Source organism: Sapajus apella, unplaced genomic scaffold (genome assembly GCF_009761245.1).
Source record: "Sapajus apella isolate SASKATOON/1434 unplaced genomic scaffold, GSC_monkey_1.0 scaffold155, whole genome shotgun sequence".
NCBI classification, from domain to species: Eukaryota; Metazoa; Chordata; class Mammalia; order Primates; family Cebidae; genus Sapajus; species Sapajus apella.
Genome location: NW_022437095.1, coordinates 1,213,644 through 1,239,774, shown reverse-complemented (window position 1 = coordinate 1,239,774; position 26,131 = coordinate 1,213,644). Strand labels below are relative to the sequence as shown.

Below are 26,131 nucleotides of genomic sequence, written 5' to 3'. Positions count from 1 at the left end.
GCTTGGCCCCCACCCTCACCCAGCCCAGCCCCATGACTGTCACAGGGCGAGCTCGGCCCCCACCCTCACCCAGCCCAGCCCCATGACTGTCACAGGGTCACAGGTCACAGGGCGAGCTTGGCCCCCACCCTCACCCAGCCCAGCCCCATGACTGTCACAGGGTCACAGGCCACAAGGCGAGACCATCCCCACGACTGTCACAGGGTCACAGGCCACAGGGCGAGCTCGGCCCCCACCCTCACCCAGCCCAGCCCCATGACTGTCACAGGGTCACAGGCCACAGGGCGAGCTCGGCTCCCACCCTCACCCAGCCCAGCCCCATGACTGTCACAGGGTCACAGGCCACAGGGCGAGACCATCCCCACGACTGTCACAGGGTCATAGTGTCAAGATTTCTCCCACTGGGCCCAAGGCATCAAAAAGGCGAAGCCTGTTTTTCCCTCTGTCTGCCTCAGGCACCTGACTTGGCAGGTTCTGGAGGGTTTTGTGAGAACGAACACTTGCCTTGCCAACCAGACGGAGGGAGGCGTTGTGTGTGGAGGGGCTCCTGCTGCTCTCAGCCCTTCTGAGGGAGCAAAACACACTCAAGGAGGGAGACACGACCCCCAGCCACAGCTCGAGACTCGCAGATGTGAGGCCCTGGAAACGCTTCTTCCAGGTGCCCTGGAATTCCTGCAAAGTGCACGGAGAAGCACAGGGAGAAGGACGAGCAGGGAGAGAAGCTGGGCCCAGACAGGGAGAAGCAATGTGGGTGAGGCACAGGTGGAGGGGGGTGAGAAGTGTCTGCCTCGACATTTCCCTGCTGGGTTTTAAAAATGCGTCCGATGTTCACCCACGGCTGACTCTCGCTTCGCCCATTAGATGTGCTGCCTCCGTTCGTCCCTTTAAGAACCTTACAAGACAAATATTTTTAAAATCTTCATTTTCTGTCTTAAAAAATCAGTTGGCCAAACTGAGTGGCATGCCCAAGGTCACACACCCTGCACGATGGAGCAGAGCCTGGAGCAGCCACTGAGCCCCCAGACCCCACAGCTCTGTGCAGAGGCCACTGCTGGGAAATGGGAATCGGGGCCTGTGGAGAGGAGTCTAAACCCTAACTGGGTGATATCACCCCAGAGGGCCCAGCTGGTGTGTCCAGGGCAGGGCCCTGAAGTGTGCCCTTATCATCAATTATTGATTATTATGAAAGAGGCCCTCACGCCACCATCTGACATTCATGGTTTATGCCAGGGAAAGCTTTAATTCTGACAGTCATAGGACATGGAGGCAGGAAGAGGCAAAGCGTCGCTCTGCGCGTCCCGCTCTGCGCGTCCCGCTCTGCGATCCAGCAGCCGCTGTAATCACACTGACAGGCTTGTCCATCCCCACCTTGAGAGAAATCAATAAGAAATTACAGAATACCAAGCAAATTTCTACGCAATCTGGTATGGGGTGAGGGGGTCGATCATGTTGGTTTTTTGCTCCATCTTTAAGTTCAATTTTGGAAAATCACATGGTTAATCGCATTTGCCACCCCTCGGCCTGAAACACACGACACAGCAGAGCTCAGTGCTACATGTATACCCAAAGTGCCTAATGATTAACAAAAGCATTTGCACTGCGCACTTTCTCTTTGGAAGGCAACTGTTTCTACTGCAATCAACTGTAAGTGAATGTCACACACCTATGACTTATCAAGCTCTGAGATCCACATTTTAAACAAAATTATCTCCCCAGACCTAATACTTTTTTAGCCGCCATTGCCAGAGAAAACAACAGAACCGCCTCACAATTCAGAAAATTCAAATGAGAAATAGAGATTTTAGCAAACAGAGAGCACTTTCAAAGCAGGGCCCAGAGCCTTCTTGCAGGAGCACCCCTGTGCAGTGATAGTTGAGGCCAAGAGACGGACGTTTTTGCTCTGAGCCGGACAGGCAGGCAGCGTGCCACCTGAAAAGAACACTCTCCCATATCAGGACACCTCACGAAGACACCTGATTTTGAAAGGCGTCTTTTGTGCCTTTGAAATTGTATGTCCTTATTATTCTCCAACAACAGCGTCATAAGCTGTGGGGCGGGGAGCGTGGGGCTGGGCCAGCCAGGTCTCATTCCTGCTTGGTTCTTAGGCCACATGGAAAGCAGGTCCACGTGTCAACATCCAGCCACTGTCAACCTCTATTTCCAAGCAGTAAAAATTGCCTCAAGTTTCCACTTGCTTAACGAGAAAAAACTCATTCACACCCAAGAGCCTCTCCCCACAGACAAGGCTGATGAGCAAGGGGAAGCCTCCGTGTTCTCGCCAGGGACAGGTCACTGTCCAGTCAGGGGCGGCTTGTGGGCCCAGCTTCATCTTCCTCTTCCAGAGAGCCCGGAAAAGGGTGTTACAGTATAGAGGCCAAGACGGTGATGGAACTAATCCGTTTCCATAGAATCAGCTTTACAGCAACAACACAGACAAGGCTGATCTGAGATGCCTGGGGCCGAGCTGCACCTCGACCAGCTAACAAACTCTGCAACCTCAGTAAAGGAAGCTCCTTACCGAGCAAATCAGACAGTAATACCCTCCCCAGGGCAAGAGAAGCAGCAAAGTCCAGGTTATGCCTGAGCCAGGCCTCAGGGAGGAGCAAGGGCACAGCTCACTACCGTAATTCACAGAGTATTTTGTAGTAAACCTGCATGGAACCTTCCAGAAGCACATTCACCATGAGGGCAGTATGGACCTGGCAGGCCATGCAGCCATCCATGGCTGAGATTCCCTAATGGAACAGCATTGCCAGAAAACAGTGGTCCATGATGGTCAGTCCAGAAAAATTAAATTGTCATCAAATGCATCCATCACCCCAGCTAGCAAATGATGATTTTGCTCAATTGACTTCATAGCATTTTCTGCCAAAGAAATAAAGCACTGCAGACAGAGGTGAAGCCGACCCCGGCCCCTCACTGCACTTCCCTCCTGCACTCCCCAGGGGAAGCTGGACTGGATCTTTGTTACCCACACATCAGGACCCTTGTCACAGAAGGATGATTACATGAAGAATATAGAATGTTGATGTTCTTATAACTTATATTAGTAATATCACACCCTATGGTTTATTTTGCAAGTCAATTTTATTACCTAGCATGCTATTTTTTGAGATTCATCTACACTGAAGCATATAGATATAGTCCATTAGATGCTACATAGTATTCTGTAGTGCGCTTATTTCACTGATGAGTCACCATTCCTCTAACCATAGGAACATGCGCACTTTCAAACTTTGCAGTTTCGCGAAAGCGTGCTGCAGTGAACATCTTGTTCAGCTCTGCCTCAGTGTATGAAGGTTTCTCTCGGACACATCTCCAAGGGCAGAATTGCTGAGTAACATGTGTGTTTATTTATTCATACCTGATGCTCCCAAAATGCTTTCCGAAGGAGCTGTACTTGTGCTTGTGACCACCAACCTGCAGTACCTATCCGGAAACACTGGGACATCACAGGCCTTTTTAAAGTGTCTGCCTGTCTGATGAAGGTGGCAAGACTCCCGGGGCAGAAGCTAAGCGAGTGGCCTGGGTACTGCCAGGGACCAGCTTCCAGCCGTCCGGGCTACCCTCATGCCTTCCTCCCTACGTCTGATTTAAAGCGAGAGAAAAGTGACTCTTCCTTTCAGTTAGCACTTCAGGACCATTGCAGCAATATTAAGTGGCCTAGTGTCACTGCTGGGGCTTCTCAGGGAGGCCTGAGCAGAGGGAGACAGATGGGGGACTGGCCGGTCAGCGGAGCAGTCAGAACACACACAGCACTTACTAAGTTTGCCGTCTTAAATAGGTGCGGTTCATGACACCCCAAGACAGTCACCATAGTAACATCAAAGATCACTCATCAGAGGGCACCATAATGGGTATCATAATGGGAAAGTTCAAAATGTTTTGAGAATTACCAAAATGTGGCCAGGCTCTGTAGCTCATGCCTGTAATCCCAACACTTTGGGAAACTGAGGTGGGTATATCACCTGAGGTCAGGAGTTCAAGACCAACCTGGCCAACGTGGCAAAACCCCATCTCTACAAAAATACAAAAATTATCCGGGCATGGTGGCATGTACCTGTAATTCTAGCTACTCAGGAAGCTGGGGTAGGAGAATCACTTGAACCTGGAAGGCAGAGGTTGCAGTGAGCCAAGATTGCACCACTGCACTCCAACCTTGGCAACAGAGGGAGATGATGTCTCAAAAAAAAAAAATTTGCCAAAATGTGACACAGAGGCATAAGGTGAGCACATGGTGGGGGGTAAGTGGTGCCCATAGAGTTACTCAACTCAGGGTTGCCACAAACCTTCCATGTGTAAATAACACGATACCTGGGAAGCAAAACAACGCGATGTGCCTGTATTTAAATCATCTCTGGATTACTCATAATGCCTCATACAATGTCAGCGCTATGTAAACCATTGTTATACTGTATTGTTTAGGGAATAATAGCAAGAAAACGTCTGTACACCTTCCGTAGTGATTCATCCATTTTTTCCAGAATATTTTCTCTCCGCAGTTAGTTGAATCCGCAGATGGGGAACTCAGGAATACAGAGGACCGACCGTATTTACCAAATAGGTGTGCCCAGCCTCTGGGGGAAAGGCCAGGGACTCACCCAAGGCCGCAGGGCCTCACCCGGGCGGGCTCCCACCGTTCCCTCCTGGGAGGTTTCAGGCGACAGCGCCTGCCTTGCCGCTGGTTGTGAATGAGGAAGTAGAGTTTTGGGGCTGGATGCCGAGAAGCGTGGAACCCCTGCGCCTCAGCACTGGGGGCGGGGTGGGGCGCATTGGGTACCGGGCCTGGAGGTCCCGGTAGCAAGTGGGAAGGGGGTCACTCGACCACACCACCTCAGGAAAGGCCTCTCTGACTTTTGACGTTGCCCAAAACACATAAAAAGTCAGGGCCACTTGTGTGTTAGGGGCCAGCACAGCCGCACTGAGAACAGGAAGACAGCTCCGCACCGCAGGCCTTCAGCAAGCGCGGCCAGGGACACCACGCCGCTCCTCCGCGTGGGCCGTCGGCGCCCAGGGGCTCGCTCCCTCCTACCCTACCCCCTCTGGTGGCCACGGTCATTTCTCAGGCCTGGCCTGGGGGCGCGGGCGGGCAGGGCGCTGGGGGCGATTCCCGCTCTGCAGCGCGCTCCCGAAGCCAGTGTCTGCCGCTCCCACCACCGGCCGGCCCCGGGTCTGACCGCTCTGTTCTTCCTCCAGGTACCAGCAGCGCCGAGGTGAAGGAGAACCGCAACGTGGGCAACCTGGCCGCGCGGCCGCTGCCCCCCGGGGACCGGGCCGGGGCAGGCGCACCTGGCGCGAAGAGGAAGCGGCCACTGGAGGAGGGGAACGGGGGCCGCGTGTGCAAACTGCAGCTGGTCTGGAAGAAGCTGTCGTGGTCGGTGGCGCCCAAGAACGCGCTGGTGCAGCTGCACGAGCTGAGGCCGGGCCTGCAGTACCGGACAGTGTCGCAGACGGGCCCGGTGCACGCCCCGGTCTTCTCAGTGGCCGTGGAGGTCAACGGGCTCACGTTCGAGGGCACCGGGCCCACCAAGAAGAAGGCCAAGATGCGCGCGGCCGAGCTGGCGCTCAGGTCCTTCGTGCAGTTCCCCAACGCCTGCCAGGCACACCTGGCCATGGGCTGCGGCCCCGGCCCCGGCACGGACTTCACCTCCGACCAGGCCGACTTCCCCGACACGCTCTTCCACGAGTTCGAGCCCCCGGCGCCGCGCCCCGGCCTCACGGGAGGCCGCCCTGGGGACGCCGCGCTGCTCTCCGCGGCCTACGGGCGGCGGCGGCTGCTGTGCCGCGCGCTAGACCTGGTGGGCCCGGCCCCGGCGGCCCCGGGAGAGCGCAACCCCGTGGTGTTGCTGAACCGCCTGCGCGCCGGGCTGCGCTACGTGTGTCTGGCGGAACCGGCCGAGCGGCCGCGCGCGCGGAGCTTCGTGATGGCGGTGAGCGTGGACGGCAGGACGTTCGAGGGCTCGGGGCGCAGCAAGAAGCTGGCCCGGGGTCAGGCCGCACAGGCCGCGCTGCAGGCGCTCTTCGACATACGGCTGCCGGGACACGCGCCCGGCAGGGCCAGGAGGACGCCGCTGCCACAGGTGAGGGGTGCGGGGGGCGCGGGGGACGTGGGGGCCACGGGGACGTGGGAGGCGTGGGGAGCCCGGTCTTTCCCTGGGAGGAGCAGGTGTCAAGGCTTCTCGGGGAAGGAGCGGTCACGCGGGACGGGAGGGGAGAGAATGTCCACCCTGCCCTGGCCCTGGCAAGGGGACGGAAAGCTCGTGGCGCCGGCGGTTTTTAGGGTGATGATGCAGCCGCCCGGGAGGAGACGGCTAGGCCGGGTGCAGCCGAGGCTGGTGCAGCTGCTCAAGGTGGGAGCGGCCGGGGCGCGTCTGTCCACACCTCGGTGCGCTCTGCGGGGAAGGCGGATCCGTGCCAGGCTCGGTCAGGGACTGGGTCTCTACGCGGTGGGGTCGGATGGTCGCGCCGGGTAAGATTGGGGTCGCGTTTTCAACCAGGGAGGCTGGAGAAGGCCGAGCAACAGCGAACCGTCCCCCTGGGGCTGGTGGCCTGTGCCCGGGTGCAGCCGGGGAGGCCACCCAGCCCCGCAGGACCCAGACTGGGTTCCTGGTCCAAGAGAGAATCGCGCTGGGAGGCAAAGGAAGCCAGAGCGCGAGTGGGGGGCCGAGCCTCGCTCTGCCCGGCAGGACCCCTGGTCCTTCTTCCCTGCGTTTACCTTCACTACTTCCAGAACGTTCTTAGCTCTGTGCGTTACCTTTTGAAGGTGTCCAGGTTCTTGGTGTCTTGAACAAAGAATTGGACAGACGCACAAAGCAAGGAAATAATGAAGCAAGGAAATAATGAAGCAACGAAAGCAGCGTGCTTGAAAATGAAAGCGCTCCACGGGGTGGGAACTCGAGAGCCCCTCGCAGAAGCTTCTGGGCTTTAAATACCCTCTGGAGGTTTCCACTGGCTACTAGGGGTCGGCCCTATGTAAATGGCGAGGACGTTTCCTGTCACCGCTGAAGTTTTTCCATTTGATTTAGTTCTGGGAAATCACTGGGAACCGGCCTCCAGACCCTGCTCTCCAGCTTTGTGTCTGTCAGAAACCATTCTGATGCCATTTAAAACAATCTTATCCTGCCAAGTCTTGCAATGGCTGATTTATGCAAATTATCTTTTCTCTTATCATTTTCAGAATTATTTGTGGGCATCACTAATGTAGCAGATACAGAAAATTATCTTTATTCATTTTGGCATCAATCAAGGAAAGAAACATTTCACATAGTTAAAAAGCACTTAGCCCAATGTGGGGGCCGTGGTAAGTGTGCAGTAATTGTAAGTTACGGCTGCGGTGGCTACCAGCCGTACATGTAACACCTAGGATAGAACCCGTTATTTTGCCTTGGGAGATCATAAATCTCTTCATGAACGCAGGGTCCCATCAAACCTCAGACGCCACTCAGGGAGACTACAGGATGACACAGACCACGTGCGGTGTGGCCCAGCCCCCACCTTGAAGACTGGGTTCCAGTGCTCACTTATTCACCTGTGAGCCAATGCTTGCTGGACTGTTGGCCAGCGTGGGGTAAGGCACAGCTCTGCCTTCTGCCTCTCCTGGAGCCATTCCTTCATTTTCAAGTACTTACGGAACATCTGGTGGTGGTTGTAAGGAGTGGGTTGGAGGGATTTAGACCACAGTGTCTCCCAGTCCTGCCATCCAAACTCACCCTCAAATAAAAATACAACCCAAATAAAAGCAAGGCGGCGAACAGCAAGGACAGCTTCCACATACGTCCCTGGCGCGATGTCCTCACAAGGGCGCTGGGGCCTGGCTTGGTGTTCCCGACCCCTCCTTCTTACTTATTACCCTCTCTCTTCTCTTGTCACCATTTCTCCACTCTGTAGCTTAAACTTGCCAGCGACCGTCCTGGAAGCCACTTCACCCCTGCAGCCCCAGGTGGGGGGTCGGGGGAGGGCTGGGAGACAGCCCTCCTGAAGCTGCCCGTGACCTTGGCAGGCTCGGGTCTCCTGCCCCTTCTCTGAGAAGCCCCAGCACCCATGGTCTGGGATGTGGCCCCGCTGCTGGGATACTTTGCTCACCCAGCAGAACCTGGCACTCTTCTGTTGAATCTGTTAAGCAGGAAACATCCCTCCGCCCCTCCCTTGCCCTCTCCTGCGTCCTACTCATGTGAAATGTGAAGGATGTCAGTGAATTCTGGCTGCAATGCCTTTTTCTTTCATGTTGTCAGCCCTGAGCGCTCACGATGGAGAAACCAGGCAGTGCTACTACTTTGTAATAGTCACTTGACCCAGAATGCAGCACATCAGTTAGAGCCATGGCTGCTAAATTATTTTTCTCTGACAGTCCCTAACCACCCCGACTGGATGATGAAGGGCGCAGAGCAGCGCGAGGGTTTCGGGCCATTCATCATTGCTGTGCACGCTGCGTCCCGGGAAACCATCCCCCTCCCTCATACCCCTGCCCACATGCACCCACAGCTGAGCGGGGGCTGGGAGGACAGTGGAACTCAGGGCCAGGAACCTTCAGCAGTTTATTAAATTCAAATCCTATTCCGGATGTGATTGAGGGGAAAGGAATGAAAAGATTTCAGAAATTGCTGTAAATGTGGCTTTTCCTCCTTGCTCTGCTCAACTCCCTCCCAACCCCCATCTCTACGTCATGGACCACCGTCTACACAGCTTGCTTCCTGTTCACGCAGACCCTTGGTCCCACCAAGGTGGCTCTGGAGCTGAAGCTCCTAAAGGCCCTGAGCCCCTGGCCCTTGTCTGATGGCCCTATTAGCAGCTGTGTCTCCAGGGCAAGCTGTGCGTTTTCCTGGGCTGTGTCCTCCACTCCGAAAAGGGCAGGCCTACCTCTGGGGGGAGAGACCGCCCTGCCGGAGTCCATCCAGGTAGCCTGGAAGCAGCACCGTCTGCAGGAAGGAGGCAGTTTCTACACTTGGGGGCCGGCCCCAGTGCGTGGAGTTCGCTGCCCACAGTCCCAGCTCACCCCACGCAGGGCTGGCTTCCACATGGAACAACAAACCCACCTCTGGACCCACAGGGTGTTTCCAGAGAAGCCAGCAAAGGTGCTGTGCATCTGCTCAGGGCTCTCCACCAAAGGCCAACTCCTTCTAGCGACGCTTCAGAACCATCCTGGAGGGAATTCTCTCCTTTAAGTAATAGTCAACGAAAAAAGTTTCCAATGTGGTGATAGTGCATGTGAATCATTTGGATGACAAGTCATTTGGGTAGCGTGCTTAGACACCACTGAGGAGCCTACTGCAAAGACCCAGTGGGTTCTAGAGGGAGGTCAGCGGTCTCCACTTCCAGGTCATCGGGTGGTCAAAGCCCCGCGCTGCTGAGAACCAGTGCGGCCAGAGCCTGTCGTGGTGACGCTCACAGCAGCAGCCTGGAATGACAGGGCCTGCCGGGACAGCTCTCAGGAAGCAGAGCCTCCCAAAAGTCCCTCAGAGGCCGGAGGAGTGTTCCTTTAAGGGTGATCGTTGTGGTGCTGCTTGGGATTCACAACAGCAGCTTCCGTGTAAACACGTGATAAAGATGGCGTACTACAGACTTGGGTGCCATCTGGATTTTGAAAGAGGAAGTTCAGAAGCAGGATATTCTCATAAAGATGAAAATCACAGGTGTGGCTTCTCTGGATCTAATTTTCACTATTTCCTGCACCCAGGAGTGTTTACCAGAATCAGACTCATCTAACCCTTCAGAGTCAGCCAGAGTGACAAAAGCAGGCATTTATCAGATTCCTTAGAACTCATACCAGATCTTAACAGGGAGGGTTTACGGTGCTGGCAGAGGGTTTGCAGGCCAGGCTTCATCAGTAAGCAGGCATTTATCAGATTCCTTAGAACTCATACCAGATCTAAACAGGGAGGGTTTACGGTGCTGGCAGAGGGTTTGCAGGCCAGGCTTCATCAGTATCAGCTGCTAGGGGCAGTGCCTGCTAGGGTACACCTGCCTGGCCCGGTGCAAACCCTCCTCATCTGCAGCCCGCTCCAGGCTCCTCTAGGTTAATTGGGTACTCGGATGTTAGAACAAGACTATGTCGGGATGTAAATATGCGCTATCTGGAGGCATCATCATAGACAATGATAAAAATCACAAAACCGACATCTCTCTTCAGTCACCTGCTTTGAAGCAGGAATGATCCCAGCAGCTGCTTTCTCTCAGCACCTCCCCTTCTGGGTTTTGTGGCCACACACACCATCCTGTGGTCCACGAAGGAAGGCAAGCTTCTCTTTTAGGGAAGCAAAAACACTGTCCTGCAGATCCAGCCATCCCCAAACCTTCTGGCTTTCTTCATGTCCTGAGTCTGTGAAAGAGGTGCTGACGGCCAGAAGAAGGGCGAGAGGTCACAATTGCCCTTACACATGAAAAAATTTCAGAAAATCCCTCCTTAATGAGGTACTAGAGGCTTTGTAGATGCTTCACAATACATGTATGCATTTATACAATGTAAATACGATGTATGTTACGTATTTCCACAATATCCATCTGTACAATGTATATGCAACGTATGCCATATATTTCCATATGTGTACAATGTATATGCAATCGTGATTATGTTTACACAACATATATACAATGAACAGCATGCCTTATGCGATGTACATGCAACTACAATATATGTTTATACAATATATGCAATGTGCAAGACACATTTATATAATAGCTTCTGCCACCCTACTTTCTACTGAAACATGTTAGGTGCAATTGTATAAATGCATAATTCTAAGATGTAACTGATATGTATTTAACCCTGTAGGCTCCCAATACCATGTTTGGAATTCTCAGATATGGTTAGTATGGCTGTTCACTAGTTAAGCAGGGCCTGTGAGCCAAGCTTCACGTTTGTCTGCACTTCAGACAATACTGGCATTCGCAGGCTAATATTGCCCAGGCACTTAATCTGGGTCACACATTAACCTAAGTGCTTCACATGCACAGTAATCCTCATTTAAAAATTTTAGGTCCATTTTACAGAGGAAGACATTGAGTTTCCAGGGACCTGAGTCCTGTGCCCAGAGTCTAGCCGCTGAGGGTGGAGCAAGGTGAACAGTTGCAGACAGGCGGGCTCAGCTTCGTGGGCCTGGGGCTCATCCTCAGGACCCCCGTCTGCCCCATCCCTCCAGCCCCCAAGGGCTTTAGGCTGATGGAGGACACAGAACACTGTTAATTAAAATAGAGGTCTGAGATTTAGCACAGCAAGAGTGACACAAAAAGTGTTGTTATTTCCAAACAGGGAGAAACCACGGTGGGCTGACTGGCAGGGAAGAGTTGATGGGCTTTGAAAGACTGCAGAGTCGACTGTGTTGGGGAGGTGGGCAGTCACAGGAGGGACACCCCCCTAGGCATCATGTTCCGGTGGTCAGAGACCCCTGAACGCACAGGAGCCTCGTGGGAGCCCTCAGGGAGGTGCAAGCCGGGTCGGGCTACAGGGGCCTCACCGCCCTCCTGGGCTGGTGCTGCCTCGGGCACCTCCATGGAGCTCAGAGGCCACAGGGGCCTTGCTCCCCATGGGGAGGTGACTCTGTAAGCCAAGAAACCTCAGCCTCCCGGGGGTGGACATCAGGCTCCATTAGGAGCCCCCTTCCTTTGGGATTCGTTGTTACACCGAAAAGGACAGAGACAGCTAAAGGAGACAGTGACTGGGAAAAGCCAACGTTTAAATGAGCTGGAGAAAGAAAAGAGTCCATCCAAGAGAGGAGAGAGGACGTGAGAGAGCACGTGGGGTGCTGCCTTCCCACCCCAAGGACACCCAGGAAAGCCCTGTCCCCTCAGCCCTTTCTCTTTGGCCCATTCTCACACAGCCCTCTTTCTCTTGTTCTCACAGCCCCTGGGTGACTTCCTGGGTCACTGTCGCTTGCACACCTGCCTGTGCCTCTCGTGAGCCCCAGCAGCTGATGCAGATGGATGCTGGGCTCTCTGAGGGGACAGCCCTGGGGTGCATGGGCACTCGGCTCCCAGCGTTGGCCTCAGGGGCAGCCTGGCCACCTTCACACAGTCTCAGGGTTCTCAGAGGGATCCTGAAGCCAGCATTTGGGACCTGGACCCCTCTTGAGGCTTTCACAGCCCTAAGTTCTGCTTCTCATATGTCAGCTCCTGAGCTCTGTCAGCTCAGGTTCCCTTGGAAACTGACAGCAGACAGAGCAGAGGGGGTGGGAGGCAGACAGCAGGGCACAGGGGGTGGGGATAGAGAACACCACCCTCTCTGGACAGCCTGGGCCAACCCCGCAGGGAGCAAGCACTGCCCAGGCCAGCAACAGTCACAGGCACCAGGGCCTGGGCATCACCTGGCAGGCCAGGAGTGGCAGCAGCAGCAAGACCTGCAGGCTCAGAGGCACCACAGAGGCGCCCCGACCTCTCCCCCGAAACCACATCCCAGGGTCAGATGGTAGTTGTTTTAAGTTCTTTGTGAATTTGCCAAATTGCTTTCCACAATGGCTGAGCTAATTTACATTCCCACTAGCTCATTCCCACTGAGCTAATTTACATTCTGTTTTTTTTCTCCACAACCTCACCAGCATCTGTTATTTTTTGACTTTTTAGTGCTAGCCATTCTGAGTGGTGTCAGATGGTATCTCACTGTGGTTTTGCATTTCTCTGTTGATGAGGGATGTTAACCTTTTTTTCATATGCTTATTGGCTACATGATGTCTTCTTTTGAGAAGTGTCTGTTCATGTCCTTTGCCCACTTTTTCATGGGGTTGTTTGAAAACCTGGTTTTCATGTACAGGCTTCCTACGACTTCCTACGTAAGAAAAGCCCTGACTAACTTCAAAAAGAGATCTCATTTCTCTTCACCCCAGATCTGCCCTTTACGCACATTCTTTCTCCTTGTGTTTGGGAACCAGCAGGTCATGACCACACCTGTTCTTGTGTCTGCAAAAGCATTTTTTATCATACAATTCTCTTAAGTTGAAGTTCCAATATTTTCTCACATTTCTTCTCCAACTCGTAGTTTTGGCCATTCCCAATTTGGAGCTCACTTTCTTGTGTGATTCACAAACAAGGCTCTTGTTTTTGAGACGCCGGGAGGAGACCTTTGGTTTGTTCAAAACAAGGACTAACTAAAAAGAGTAATACATGTGAAAGATAAGATAAGGACTGGTGATGGCAAAACGCCTCTTTTTCTAACCAGCTTGTCACTCCATTAAGATCCAATCAGTTGGACAAAGATGCAGGGGAATGGCTGAACGGTCGGGGCGGTGGGCTCCCTAACTCAGAGAGCCAGAGCGCCGCCGACGTCAAGGGCTAGCTCATCACAGGCAGGGCTGGATGAGACTGGAGACTTTCCACCCCCACCCCACCTATTTCCAAGAGCTTCCTAGGGAGACTTTCCACCCCCAGCCCACCCATGTCCGCGAACGTCCGAGGGTACTCGCCTCCTGTGAGTCTGCAATCACCAAGAGGAGGAAACGGGGAAAGACCAGCTTCCCAAAAGTCCTCCTCCTCCCTAGGAATGGCTCACCTGGAGAAGACTGCAGAGGTGGGGAGTCACCGTTCCCCGAATGCTTCTTGATGCCAGGGTGTTTAATGTGAACAGACAGCCAGGTGGCGTGCACTGTGGTAGGGTAGGGCCTTGGAGTCAAGATATGTGGGCCTCAGTCCTGGTTCTGTGGGGTCGTGTGTGTATTTGAGGGACTTACATCAGCTTCCTCCATGGCGTGGGGAAGCTGAGGAAGGGGGTACATCGCAGGGTTGTTTTAAAGATGAAATGGGACATCCAGGCAGAGGGTTAAAAATTCATGAAAAGCTGGATTTGACTCACTGTCTTCACCTTAAGTGCGCACCTTTGAGAGTGAGCCAGAGGACAGGACACCCCCAGGTGTGGGAACTGCCAGTCAACCACACTTGCCAGCAGCTTAGCTCTGACTAAATTCAGGACAAAACCTGGCTGAAAGAAACATGTAGCAATACCATGATCAATGAGCCTGGGGTGCACACATCAGAAAGAACAGTGAGAGGGAGAAAACAGCTCAGGAAAAAGACATGATCACAAAGGAGCCCCATTCTGCCTGCAGGAAATCACTGCTTCGGGGCAGGTGGTTCTCTGGTGAATGCTGGTTGAATTCCAGACCCACGTGGCTCTCTGCTTTCTGGAGCCACAGCACACAGGAACTTCGATAATCACAGGCGTGACGTGTTCCCTCTCCTCGACCCACCCCCCGCTTTGAGCCCACCCCTGCCACTCTGGGGACACCAAGCCAGAATGCCGGAGTCCTGCTGTGAGAGTAACTTCAAAGCCGTCAAAACTTCTATCAAAAGCAGTTATTCCAAACCTTCTGCGTTGTACTGTTGGGAATGCATTCCTCGCTGAAAATCTGCACTTGGTCCCAGGTGGGCTGGTACCTGCCGTTGCTGGATGTTTCTTCATCCTCTGAGCTCCCAGTAGGGCTTCAGAGAGCAGGGCCAGGGCAGCCCCACACCTGCTCCCTCTGTGGACCACTGCTACTCCACTTTTCATGGCCAGAAAACCTCTTTTCTAATGGAAGTGTTGACTTGGAGAATTTTCAGAATTTGGCAGGAGTCCGCTGCAGCCTGGGTGGGTTGACATTTCTGCCGTGTTTGGTGTTGTTTGATTTTGTTTGTTTTTAATCCGTTTGGTAATCAGAGCAAATGTAGGGATGTGAGAGGCAAGATGAAAGTGAAAACAGTAAAAATACAGCCAGGGTTCGTCTCCACCTCCTCACAACCTGTTACGTGAATGAATCAAAGGCTCTGAGTGACTCCTCCATGTAAAAGTGCAGTCAGCAGGAATGGGACCCAAAAAAAGATGACTTCTCCTTAGTCCCGTAGACGCGGGGTCAATGCAAGATGCAGGATGAGCTTAGCCATGTGTGGATCATGGTCACCATGCTGCCAGTTCCAAAAGCTGCAGATTTAACCCACCTTTTCAGTGGGGCAGGGTTAACCTGAGGAGAGGCTCTGCTGGGCTGTGAGGTTTGTGCTCAGCTGCAGGAGTGGCAGGAAGACGTCTCCACTAAGCCCAGGGCTTGGCCGTGCAACCCAGCTAGTGGGGGGTCCAGATAGGAGAAACCCAACAGACAGGAAATGCTAATGGAAACTTAGACTATGCAGCCAAAATGAAGAAAGCGTCTCAAGAGAAGTGATGCTTTCAATGCAGAGTAGAAGACCCAGCAGACACTGCTGGTGTTGGAATGTGGAGATAAGCTGGGAAGATCATCCCCCAAGGTCCAAGCTGCTGGGAATGAAACAGACATGGGAATGAGTGAGCTCACAGCCACCCTGACCTCCAGCCCGTTCAAGGAGGCAGGCAGCCAGCCCACCGTCCTGTTTCCAGAGTCTGGAACCTGGTGGCTGGTGGAGAAGAGGGGGCAGATTTGTCTTCTTTCAGCCTAGAAATCCTTCCTCCACCTCTCTATCCACCATGCCAAAATGTCAGGGGCAACCTAAAGATGGGGCTGTGAGCTGGCTCTGGTAGGAGCCACCGTTGCCATTCGTGTTTTAGATTCATTTACAAAACAGACAGGAATTGCCTAATTGAGAGCCAGCTGGTCCTTGCTAAATAAAGGAAGCATGCCATTTGAAACCTGCATCATTCTAGACAACACTTCGCTTGACCAGGAGACCAGGTTTTCCTGTTTCAGCATTTTGCCTATACAGGATTGTTTTTGCTTTTGTGGTTTTTTGTTTGTTTGTTTGCTTTTTGAGGAAATAGTTAAAACTGAGCATTTTATATGGCAGGGATCTGAAGAAGAGAAATTAAAAATGGGGAAAAATGGTTTCAAAAATGAAGTTTATCTGCAATGTAGTTATTAGGGACCGGAAGCAGTGAACTGGAAACAGTTCACTGAAACTGTGAGCCCAACTCAACTGAGCTTTTGATTGAGTGAATTTAGGCATTTGGGCTGAAGCTTCGATGCCCTGTTTGGTTAAGCACTTATCAGTCAGCAGCATGAATGAAAGGAGAAACGCCTGCCACATTCCTTCAGACACTCTCTATTTTTAATGAAATATCTGTAGAGTTTGGGCAATGTGGTTCTTCCTCAAAGTTCCTTGCACAGGGACTTGCTTCAGCGAAGGCTTCTCATGTAAAATAGATGCTTTTGTTTCAAACCATGATGATTTACTCCAATGATTCTACTCCATTTTGCAAAGTACCATGGCTGTATTAAATGATGCCAAGACAAGCATGTGTTAGTCCCAGGTGACAACACACCTTTGGCAGAGTGCAGGATGTGAAGGAGCCTGGGCTGGGCCAAGACCTGGGAAGCAAATCCTATGACTTCTCTCTTTGAATTGAGGACACTCCCTTTTCATAGTCTGACCAATTATCTTAAAGGTTTTATGACGCACTTCCTTAACTTCTCCTGGTACTTGAAGTGGGAATTAAATGCAATAAAATCAATATAGTAAAATCGTTTCAATAATTGGAGTGGCCTAAATGAAACAATGGGTATCAGAAATTTTCATTCTAAGCCCTGTGCTGCAGCCCCAAGTTAGAGTTGAGGTGACAAGGAAGCCTCGGGTGGAGGGATAGATAACCTGGTGCATGCTCCTCCTCACCCTCAGAAGACCCCAAAACTTTTGTACAGAGAAAAGTACACTTTCTCAGTCTGCTGAGGCGTCCCTGTGTCAAGTGAGGTTTTATTATACACCTGACCATGGGAGAGTTGTTCACAGGATGTTTCAGCTCATTTCTTGAGCGTCTCAATGGCATCACTGACACCAACAGCTCAGAAAAGCTGGACGACTCTGCGGGATGCCCAGCACTTGGGGCAGCTGAGCCCAGCCTGCCACCTCAGGCAAGCGTGCACCTTCTCGCACTGAAGTCCACGCAGGTGTGCCACCAGAGCTTGTGTTAGAGTCTAAATCCTAAGTGAGACTCACTCTGGGTATTTTGCCTTTCCTAATGCTTGATTATGTGGCCTAAAAATTTAATTTGGAGACTAGTACACACACACCACATGCTTATTATAAACACCCACTATCTGGACCACTTTCTGTTTTTTCCCCCTAGTAATTAAGTGACCTTTGGAAAAGTTCATTCTTGGTTATATCTAAAACACACACACAAATCCTTAAATTAAAAAGGGAAAAATAATTATTTGGATTAGTTATAAAATAACGCAGTCCATTAATCTCCTGTCTGTTGATTTTTAGCTGCCTGGAGTCCCTATCTGTGGCAGGGCTGTGTAGTCTGTTTAGATGGGAAAGTAGAGGAGAGACGGGAACTGCAGCGGAGGCGGAGACCACACGTGCATCGTAAAGGTTACCGCCGCTGAGAATCACAGATGAAGACAGAAGGAGATGAGCTGAAACACCCTGCGAGCAATTCTTTCAATGCTAAGGACAATAATAAAACTTCGCCTGACACAGGGAGTCCTCAGCGGACTGAGAAAGTGTAATACTTCCTGCAGAGAAGTGCTGTGGTCTTCTGAGGGTGAGGGGGCTCTAAGAAATGTCTGTTCCTTGAGGAACCCCTCATAATTCACAAGCAGCCGAACCTAGGTAGAGTTGCAAAGGTCATTCTTATTTTATAATATGAAGAAATACCCAAGGAGCCTTTAAACGCTTCATTGTCCTCCCTTGGCTGTGCAGTGCCGTTCATCAGAATACGCGACGATCTGCCTATCTGTAAGGATGTTCATTTCATAAATATGGGGGTGGGCTTCCCATGATGCTTCCTTTTGAAGTGTTGAGAGATATAGAGATGCGTGAGAATATCCTTTAAATGCTTAAAGCTTTAAGTAGGCACCGGATATTTAAGACACTGAGGAAACAAAGATAAACAGGAGAAAATATATTAAGAAACAGTGAACCAGAGAAACAGATATGAAAATAGCCACACAATAACGAGATAATAGGCACTACTACATTCCTTAAAGAGTCATCCAATTATTGCCAAGTGGGTAACATCTTAAATGCATTACAGGATCCTATTGTCTGTAGGCCTCCCGCAGTGAAGCCCAAAGCCATGAATCGCTGTGAGAAGAATAGACGCTGAATTTATGCACTCCATGAATTTGAATGTTTGCATATTAAAGTTTCTTAAAATGGAGGACATGTTTAGAAATCACTGCATTCTACAACAAATTATTTTTGAATAAGAGCTAATTATGTTTACATTTGTCATGAAGAAATATGAAAACATGCTATGAATGGTCAAATTAACCACCGAAGCCAAACGTGAAGACCCATTTAGCACTATTCAAATCCAAATTCAGTGTGAAGACACAGGGACTGCGGCGTGTCTGCGACACAGGCGTCTCTAATTTGCATGTGCCAAGCAGGGTAAGCCCAGTGAGCTGCTGCAGAAACAGTGAGGTAATTGGGGCGTGTGCATTCTGCTTTGATGACTTTTGAAATTGGAGAAAAGTGACAGAGTATTTCCTACTTGGGATAGGACTCACTGATTCTTATTTAAGATATATCAAAATGTTTCTCAGGTTTTAGAAAAGACAAAAATGACTGCCAAAGTTTTTCATAGCTCAACCAGTGGCTTGTGAGCAGCCAGTCCCACCTGCAAGGAAAGGGTTTCCACCCCTCATCTGTCTTTTTACCCTCTCTGTCCTTTCATTCCTCCAACCTCCATCCATCCATCTGTCCATCTACCCCTCCCCCATTCTTTCACCCCCATCCTCCTTCCCTGTTTACCCATCCCTCCCTCTCTCTCTGTTTCTCCATCCAACCTTCCCTCCATCACTTCCCTCATCCACCCCTCTATCCTTTTTCCCTTCATCTCTCCTTCCATCCTTCCCTTTCTCCCTCCTTTCATCCCTCCCTTCATCCCTCCTTCCATTGCTCCATCCGTCCCTCCATCCATCCCTCCTTCCATTGCTCCATCCGTCCCTCCATCCATCCCTCCTTCCATCCCTTCTTCCATCCCTCCCTTCATCCCTCCTTCCGTTGCTCCATCCATCCCTCGTTCCATCCCTCCTTCTGTCCCTTCCTTCATCCCTCTTTCCATCCCTCCCTTCACTCCTTCCAACCCTCCTTCCACTCCTGTATATCTCCCTCCATTCCTTCTTCCATCCCTTCCTCCATTCCTTCCTCCATCCTTCTGCCCATCCCTCCCACCCTCCATCCTCCTTCCATCCTTCCTTTCCTCCATCCATCCATTCACCTCACAGACATCTTCAATGAGTAATATCTATGCCAGGTAGTGCACAGATGGCTGGAACACACAAAGACAGGTAAGACAAAGAAAGCCGATGCCATTGAGAAGACCTCACAGTCTGAGTTGTAACCCAGCCACACATAAAACTTGGCTGGGTGTCATGTTTAAAATGTAGCTCCTGGGCACTTACCCCAGAGCTACCAAACCACACTATCTTGGGCTGCACTTTTTTTGTATTAAAGTTCTGCCCTTTTAACAAGAGCCCCAAATGATTTTTAGGCATGATAAAATGTTAGAATTCAGCTCTGAAAAGAGTTGTAAGTGAGGACAAATAATGGCAACCCGCCTCCTGGAGCTGCTCTGGAGACTCACTGAGGGTTTGTCGAAGCCCTGAGGAGCGAGGACCACCTCCAGCCCCAGAAATGAGGACCCTTTGCAGCAACGCACAGCTACACAGAGGTGCTTCACAAAAAAGTCACACACCCTTTAAAAAATCAAACAGTAAAATAAGAGGCTAATTTTAACTCTATACAAATATTGTTGACTTCTTGAAGAAACTATTTATAAAAGGAAAGCTTCAAATAATGTAGAAAATAATTGACCTTGCAATCTTAAAGATTCATCTATTAAGGTTATAAATCTTGACCAAGGAACCTATATGTGAGTAGCCAGATTTGCAGATATGAATGATAATAAATGCATTTATATATACACATATGTAAACATGCAAAGCTATAAATGTATTTATTACATACACAAACACATGCACCTGTGTGTTCACCCACGTGCAGAGAAATAGTCCCACTCTCTGGAAGCACATTTCTCTTTGGGAAGTGCAGTGATGGATCCATGAGGCTTGCAAAGGCAGCTTTAGACATCGTGGCTCGTGGCACTTGACAGTCACAGCAAGCAGGGCATTTGAGAAGATATTTTCAGATGCATTTGACCAAAAGCCATGGCCTCTTCCATATGACATGTCATTATTTAAAATATTAATTATTCCACTTTCTGGAGATCACTAAACGCCCACCTCGGCCACCTGCCCCTTCTTCCACGTTTCCTGCTGCACTGTTGCTCTGCCAAGCAGCCTCCAGCTTCTGCCCATGAGCCTGCATTTTGCCATGGCCCCTGCCTACCTAAAACATTAAAGACACACCTTGGCAGAAATAACCTTCATTGTGTGTCCATTCTAATCGTTCCAGCCTGTCTGAGTAACCTGCAGTGTGAGCGTTTCTATAGTGGGGCTATGGGCATTTGTAAAAAGACCACTGGAGTGCTTGAGGTCTGTTTTCATTTCATCCATCTGGATAGCAAAGAAAGCAGGAATTGTGTTTTAGGTTTGGGCTGCCTTTTCGTCGCTAGGAGTTAGCATCCCCCATGGCATTACAGGTGAGTCGGATGGGGTAGAACCGAGGGCAGAGGCAGGCCCACCTGACGCAGCTCCTCCTCACCGTGGGCCCCACAGATGGTAGCTCATGGGCTGCTGCTTTCCTTTCACTTTATTGGGCTTTGAGGTCTGTGAGTGATAAATCATCATCATCTCTTTCCCCAGCCTCCTTTCTGCATGCTTGTTTTCCTGTACACAATTTTCTGTTACACAGACACATTTTACATATTACAAGTATCATGTATTAATATGATGAGAAAGAAAATTTGCTGAAGTGTAAGGAAAATTATCTTTAGAGACTTAAAAATACCCTGAACACTAAGGAGGCCCCTAGGAGCACAGAGAGGCAGTTTCGCACAGTGGTTGAGGTTCTCAACCCGGGAGCCCAACTCAGGATCTGAACTCTGGCTTTCCCTTTGAGGCCTTCTTTCAGCACATGGCCCACTCTGCTCCATAAAATTTAGATGGTAAGAGTACCCAGTTCACAGGGCCATGGAAGACAAACGTGCCAGGCCTGGCACACATTGACCACAATTTCTTTCCAGCAAAGCATCACTAGGTGCCTAAAGATTGTATAACATCAGATGACTCCAAACTAAGCAATTATGGGATCAAAGTTCATCAAAACCAGGAGAAAAGCTAGTAGAAATCGAGTCAACTCAGCCAAGTCTGGGGCACGTGTAATGAGCTTGGCAATTGAATAAGAAACGGATCAAGCGCTTTTCTCTAATGAGCTGAGGGACGTGTGTTCTGAGATGACCGCTTGCAATTGGAGTCAAAAATCAATAGCATGAGGGGCTGGAGCCAGGAATCCAGGCTAACAGGTTAAGGCTGCTGGATAGCTGGATCTGCCACCGTCAACATAAGTGTCTCTCCCATTGATTGCAGGGCTGGGGAAAAGTGAACAACTCAAAATCTAGAGAAAGGGAAAACAGTAACTCTGCTTCCAGTGTAATCAGAGAAATTCTTACAACTTCATGAATCAGACAATTTTGTTAAACAAATCACACGAAGCTTTGGGGTTTTTTCTCAAATATATTGATATATCTTTTCCGAATTAACCAAATTAACCAGTAGTTGTGTCTGTGTTGGACAGACATCATCACAGAACCAGAATTACAACTTAGAGTGGGAGGGACATTGGAAGTCTCCAGTCCTGCACGTGGAGAACTCCCTTTGATGTCTCTCTGCAGTCAGGGTCAACATGCCATGCTGTCTGGAAGTCCTTTGAATGCTCAAGTCAAAATATCAAAAATATGCCATTCTTTATTGTAATATTTTTAATCAACAAAAGATATTTATTTAACACCTGTCAAATGGCCAAAAAAAAAAAAAAAAAGGAATGCTAGTCAGTGTATCCACTCTTCTTTTTTTTTTTTTCCCCCGAGACAAGGTCTCACTCTGTCACCCAGACTGGAAAGGCAGTGGTGCAATCACAGCTCAACCTCCCAGGCTCAAGCAAACCTCCCAGTTCAGCCCCCCAGGTAGCTGGGACTACAGATGTGCACCACCACACCGGGCTAATGTTTTAATTTTTGTGGAGATGAGGTCTCATTATGTTGCCCAGGCCACTCTCAAATTCCTGGACTCAGGCAGTCCTCCTGCTGCAGCTTCCCACAGTGCTGGGATTCCAGGCATGAGCCACCCCACCCGGCCAGTGGGTCCATTCTTGCCTGCTCTCCAGACTTAACACTTCTTCAGATGAATATGAGTAGACAAAATGGCAGATGGCATACTGAGCCTTGTCAACCAAAGCCAAGTGTTGTGTCCAGTCTGACAACCGCAGATGTATCTTTTCTGAAAATTTCCCCAGCTGCTCAAAGAACCACCACCGCACCATGGGAAAGGAAATCTCTGAAAAACCTTAAAAGCTCTCTGAATAATTCCAAATGCATGGGCCAGAATTCACTAGTGTAGTGTGTTAAAGTCTTCAGAATGTGGGGTACGTAGATGATTCATTAAGGTTAAGGAAGGAAATCTAGAACTTTTACTGACACTTTGATCTCAGTACTTGTATAACAACTTTATTGAGATATAAATCAGATACCATAAAATTCACCCTTTAAAATATACAATTCAAAGGTCTTTACTATATTCACAGTGTCCTGAAACTGTCCTTCTTATCTTTGGGTAGGAATTTTGGAACATTTTTCTGACCTCAGAACAAATCTGTTAGCATTTTCCCCTCCCCTGGCCCCTGGCCACCGCTGATCTTTCTGTCTCTGTGATTTGCCTATTCTGGACATTTCACGTAAATAGAATCACATGTAAGTGAACATTTGTGTCTGGCTTCTCTCACTGAGTTTGGTGTCTTCGGGTGTGGCCTATGTCAGAACTTCATTTCTTTTTACAGCTGAGTAATATTCCATTGTATGGATGTCCAGAATCTCATTTATCCATTTGTCAGTTGATCCATCCAACATTTGGGTCATTTCTACTTTTTGTCTATTATGCATAATGCCTCTATGAACATTTGAATACATGGTTTTATGTGGACATATGTTTTTATTTCTCTTGGGTATATACTTGGCAGGAGATTTGCTTAGTTAAAATGTATTTAACATCTTGAGAAACTTCCAAGCTGGCTGCATTATCTTTAATCCCACCAGAAATGTATGAGGGCTCCAATATCTCCACATCCTTTTCAACGCTTGTTATTATCTGTCTTTCTGATTGTAGCCATCCTAGTGGGTGTGAAATGGTGTCTCATTGTAGTTTTGATTTTAATTTCTGTAGGTATTAATGATATTGAGCGTCTGCTAATGTACTACTTGCCATTTCTATATCTTCTTTGGAGAAATATCTATTCTAACCCTTGGACTATTTTTATTTGGGCCTACTTATTGCTGAGTTATAATATGTTATTATGTATTCACATATATCATACCCTTGTCAGATATAGGAGAATGTCTTATCAGTGTCTCATCAGACATATGATTTACGAACATTTTCTCCAATTCTGTGGGTTGTCTTTTCATTTTCTTAATGGTGTCCTTTGAAGTACAAAACTTTTCGATTCTGATAAAGCCCAATGTATCTATTTTCTCCTTTCGTGACGTGCTTTCGGTGTCCCAGCTAATGAATCATTGCCTAAAGCAAGAGCACAAAGATTTACTTCTGCACTTTATTCTAAGGGGTTAATCATTTTATCTGGAACCTTCACTGCAAGGTTGAGTAAAACCATCAGCACTGGTGAGAGCCAGCGTCCTTGCCCTGGCCCTGGTCTGAGCCGACAGGCGCAGCCTTTGCCCATTTCATGTGGTGTTGGCTGTGGGACTTTTGTAGATACTGTTTATTGGGTTGAAGAAATTCATTTTTATTCCTGTCTGAGCATACCTCATCATTTTAAATTTATGTTTTTGTATATGTTTTATAAATTACATGGAGTGACTTATAGATGATCTACAAATGAGCATGCAGATGTGGAGAGAATGCTCCAAAGTACTTGGGGTGCATATCATGCAATTGAAGGTCACCAGCCCCAAGCACGGTGCCCTGAGGCCAAGACCATGGCCAGCCTGAGCCAGGAGAGGCTCACAGCTGCACATCCTTTACCCACTGCCTCTCAGAGGCCTGCAAGCACCCTGGACCAACCCATGGCTACATCGACCCTGACTCAGCCCTCCTTGCTGAAGAAGTCTCTATTACCACCATTACACACCAAAGAACATGGGTGAAATTCGCTGATTATCCAGGTATTCCCTACTTTCGTAGAAATATCCAAAACCATAAAGTACCATGCAAGGGAAGAGATAATATATCATTGAACAGGTCATCCAGCACTGGAAAACATTCCCATCCTATCTAAACGTGTTTAAGAAAAGAAAAAAAAAGCAGAAAGTATTTATTGTACCTGTATTAGTTCTGAGGCCCTGATTCACAGCTCCTGGTCTGGAGCCTTCCTGAAGAGCATCAGCAAATCGGGATAACCGCCCCCCACCCGTCCCCACCCGCTCTCTTACAAATGCTTCTGTTCCATCCTGCTTCCCAGAATAAACCAAGCCCCCAGCTGGTGTGGGCTCCAGAATCGGGGGCCAGTGCCTGGTGGGGATGTTGTTCGTCCCACACCACTGAATATGGATCTTAAAAGGAGCCATCGGAAAGGCAGAGGGATTAATGAACCTTCTAGGCCAGTGCCCTCTGGAGGACCGAGGTGGAGCTGATGGGGCAGAAACCACACCTGAATCCCAGCAAGGCTCAGGAGCCCAAGACACTCAGCAAAAGACCATTTTCCACAGAACCCAGGCACCCTGGATGTGGCTGGAGCAGAATTTTAGAAGGTCAGGGCCTTCAGGGCATTCTGCTTCCAGTCTGAAAGATCTTAAACAAGTGATGCATTTTTAGAGATTTGATTATTTAAACTCTGAAGAATCACTGGAACAAATTTAATAGCAGAGGTTTTTCTTCTTCTTTTATTCACACGTTCATTACTGTGAATGCCTAGATTTCCATTTAGAAATAAATAGTCTGACAATTTTCACATCTCAACTGGCAGCAGACGCAGAATAAGGCAGCTGCCAAGACGCTGTCTGTCGCGCTGAGGTGTAATATCACAGTGCTTTGTTAAACCCTTTATCTGCACACCTGCCACAGGCTGCCCACATGTCATAAATTAGCAGAGTGAGTAACTTCTCTGCAGCCCTCCTTTTTTTTTTTTTTTTTTTTTTTTGAGACAGGGTCTTGTTCTGTCACCCAAACTGAAGCGCAGTGGTGCGATCACTCCTCACTGCTCACTGCAGCCTGGACCTCCCCGCCTGGGCACAGGTGATCCTTCCACCTCAGCCTCCCAAATGGCTGGGACCACAGACACGCACCACCATGACCAGTTAATTTTTCTACTTTGTGTAGAGTCGGGGGTCTTACCGTGTTGCCCAGCCTGGTCTCAAACCCCTGGGCTCAAGCAGCCTGCCTGCCTCCTGCATCTCCAAGTGCTAGGATTACAGACATGAGCCACTATGCTCAGCCTTACGCTGCTTCTTGGTAAGCAAAATGAAATCAAAGTTTTACATGCCAAGCTCCGGAGGGGGATTTTTACACTGGCATAATCCCATCCCCTCTGTTCTGTAAACACTCCTGGGAGGCCATGTCCCGCTGCAGGATGCCTGCAAAATATGATGATAAGATTAATTGAGGTATGTAATAATGTTTGCACTGTTCAAGGAAAAAAAAAACACGTCATGGGTTTGAATGGAATAGCTGAACGTTATTTGGTTGATTTTCAGGTGGTGCCTGCTCATTTCATCACATTGGCACAGTGTCCGCCAATCCCCTGTTTTTCCATCCCTGTTTAAGAGCCTTCTTCGAGGCCAATGCCATTTTGCGGTACTGCGTCTTCCAGCCTCCACTGCTGTTGACCACCAATTTCCTGGATGCTGTCCTTCACTGACTAAAGCCAGGGGTTCCAGAACCCCTCTTCACCTCCCATATAGGGGTCTCTGTGTTGCCGCAATCACTCATCTTCATCGTGGGTGTGGTCCTTCCAAAATACATTGATGCCTGTGTTTCAACATCTCCGGAGCCTGTGCTGCTTCTCTGTGCCTAATGACCGTTCTTCGTGTGGGTCCCACCATTTCCCGACAGGCCTATTGTAAGGCTCCTTGCCTGTCATTTCCTTCCGTGCAACTTTCCTGCAATCTGTGCCTCAGAATGAGGAGGCT

General features: G+C 49.7%; 1 protein-coding gene across 1 annotated transcript in view; it reads left to right on the top strand.

The window, feature by feature from the left end:
- ADARB2 (adenosine deaminase RNA specific B2 (inactive)) overlaps nt 1–26,131 on the top strand; it is a 455,637-nt gene that overhangs the window by 310,761 nt on the left and 118,745 nt on the right. Inside the window, exon 3 of the mRNA XM_032266161.1 lies at nt 5,197–6,080. Within this exon, the coding sequence (XP_032122052.1) occupies nt 5,197–6,080 (884 nt within the window). The remainder of the gene's footprint in view (nt 1–5,196; nt 6,081–26,131) is intronic.